Genomic DNA, 2,788 nt, shown 5'->3' with positions numbered 1-2,788 from the left:
AATCTTGTCTTGATAAGATAGTTATTAGATATAATATTATTCGATATTATCAAGATTGGATTTGAAAGATTTGATAGAGTTTTATTCCTACTAAAACATGTTTCCTTATTTATGTAGGACTCTATAAAAGGGGGTTTTCACGCATAAGATAATACGGCTTCAGACGTACAAACCGTTGCGTAACCATTGAAGAATTTCATTGAATAATTTGAAGAATTCTGAAGCAAGGTTTGCAACCTTCGTTGTTGCATGTCCCCGTGTTGTCGTTCGTGTTGAAGACATCAGAGACAACACTGTGGGAACTGTGTTGTTGAAGATCTTTTCGTGTCTCTTCAATTTAGGCTACGAAAGTTGTATCCGATTTCTTTTATACTTTGATTGTGTTTAGGAAGCAAGTTTGATTTCTCAACTTGTTGAGACATTTAGGATTTATTGACTTTTCGTAAAATCACTTGGATTAATTTGTAAGACTGATCTTACCGTTTACTAGTGATATTTAGCCCTAAGGCACTCGCACGAGTTTTTATACTCGTGCAAAATTAATTACTTGTGTTTTATTTACATTTTAAATTTTCGCTGCACAGTGTTGTCAGTGGTGTTACAACACGAAGTACAACACTGCCTATTTTACATAACGAACCACGTACACCATTTCTTTCAATAATAACTAGTTATGGAGCACACGCGTTGCGTGTGAAATATAATGTGGATGTGCAGTTAGATTTTCAATTGAAAAGAAAATGAGAGAAACTGCTGCAACGTGAAAATTTGGCTGCAATCAAGAGGCAAAACTGGAAGGAAATTTTGGTGTCCTCACACCATATCATAATATAGTATAAATAAATATTTAAATTTGAAAAATAACATTTTATTTTAGGACAAGGATACCAAATTAAAATTTAAGCGTAGCAGCAAAGGAGACGTAGTACTCATCAATGGCTCTTCGCTCCATCCCATCCCTAATGATCTGCGAGAAGAACAACCAAACAGCAGTCACCGCCACAAACGCCACCGTCAGCGGCCCCGAAACCATCCTGTGCAACCGCCACCGGCCGGCCAGGGCCTTCTTCGCCGCCACCTCGGCAGCCACGCAGAACCCATGCAAGACGAAGAACCACGTCATCTCCCACGTGGGCCTGACACGTGACAAGAAGTAATATAGCAACTGGTGCATGAGACCGGACACCGCAAAAGTCGCCACTATCGCCAGCGACAGTGCCCAACTTTTGCCCAATACACGCTCAGAGATACGGCGGATGGGGCGGTACACGGTGGGGCGAAGAATACCGCTGGACGGGAGGTTCCATCTCCGGCCCCAGAAATCTTGAAGCGATGTGGCCAATAAAGGATCTTTGAACTGCGGCTCGATCTCCATTAATCCAGGAATGGCTCGCGCAGGCAAGGCACTAATGGCGAGACCTATCTCCTCGCCTAGGTAAACATTCAGAATGTAAAGAACCAATATCACGTACGGATGGAAGAAGTCCCTGTACTTGTATGAGCTAACGATAGCTGCCAAAATCAAGCATTTGATGGCAAAGATTGCTGCTGCTTTCTTCCGTTTTGAGTATATTAATAATGGGTTCGTGATCTGTTTGGTAGAGCTGGTTTCCTTCATTTCGATGGGTAAGAGGGCTATGGAGACGAAATGGGGGAGAGAAAGAGGCGGGGTTGAACTTGAAGATAAAGGGCCTTGAATATCGAAGGAGAAGAGGAGGAGCTTGAAGTTACCCAGCCAAACAAGGTAGAACATAGTGGGTGCGCCGAGGAGCACGGAGGAGAGGTGGGTGGGGAGAATGGTGAAGAGGTAGATGATGGGCAGGATGGAGAGGAGGCGGGCGGCGCCACCTGGGATTCTGGCGGCGATCTGGTGGCAGAAGATCATAGATGTGATTGCTGTTAGCCATATCTTGATGAAGCTGTCAATCTCTGGATCCAAGTTCATGATGATCCACATGATTGTTTTGAGTAAGCATGGAGTACTGAAGTTAGTTTGATCTATATAAATTAATAATTTGATTTCTCTACTTTGATTCACAGTATCGATCGGAGTTAGATACCCATCAAGATCACTTTCTGGATTTGGATTTTGAGTCTCTATTTTTAATAAAAACCTATCAACATCGAACATGCATGCACGATCATTGTCCTAATTTGCTGGTTTTCGTCTCTATCGTTTAGTTTTTAACAGACCGTACGTGGATTTAATGCCTATTTTCTTACTTTTCGTTTACCATGTTTCCCCTCAAACTGTAGAAAATAGTGTTGACTAAGGCATTAGTTGCAATCATCGGGTCAAAGGCAGTCAAGATGATCCAACGGCTTAGACTAACTTAGTCAGCTAAGGTGGTTAGTTGGTTAGTAGAGTTAGTTTAAGTAGTCTTGATCTTGGATTAAAAACATTGATATAAATAGCAAGATTAATCTCCAGAGATGATACACATAAGACTTAGATCTGAAATCAACGTGCTCTAAATCCTTCAAAGAACATTGAGAGACTTGCGGCTGTGAGCAAGATCGAAGATAGAAGTGCTACCTGTCTTGGAGCTGGAACTTCTGAGAATCCGTTCTTATTGTTCTTGAGTATAGAAGCCATTATACTTTTGTTTAGTTTGTGGTTATACGCATCACGAGGGTTGTATAGAACACATATTGATTGGTTGATTATTAGTGAATTCTTTTGGGTGTTTCCCAGATCCTTGGATGTAGGATTGATATCAATCCGAACCAAGTAAATCCTTACGCGTTTATTATTCGTTTGGCATTTGTTCTTATTTCTGGAATTGCT

At 41.4% G+C, this 2,788-nt stretch overlaps 1 protein-coding gene across 1 annotated transcript; it reads right to left on the bottom strand.

Moving 5' to 3' along the window:
* Positions 1-751: 751 nt before the first annotated feature.
* LOC140884576 (long-chain-alcohol O-fatty-acyltransferase-like) lies at positions 752-2,470 on the bottom strand. The gene has a single exon (XM_073291367.1). The coding sequence runs from the start codon at positions 2,129-2,131 to the stop codon at positions 893-895; it is 1,239 nt and encodes a 412-aa protein (XP_073147468.1). The 5' UTR covers positions 2,132-2,470; the 3' UTR covers positions 752-892.
* Between the last annotated feature and the right edge of the window lie 318 nt (positions 2,471-2,788).

This window comes from Henckelia pumila, chromosome 2 (assembly GCF_033568475.1).
Source record: "Henckelia pumila isolate YLH828 chromosome 2, ASM3356847v2, whole genome shotgun sequence".
NCBI lineage: Eukaryota > Viridiplantae > Streptophyta > Magnoliopsida > Lamiales > Gesneriaceae > Henckelia > Henckelia pumila.
The sequence above is the reverse complement of the archived record's forward strand: the minus strand, read 5'-3'. Positions and strand labels throughout refer to the sequence as shown.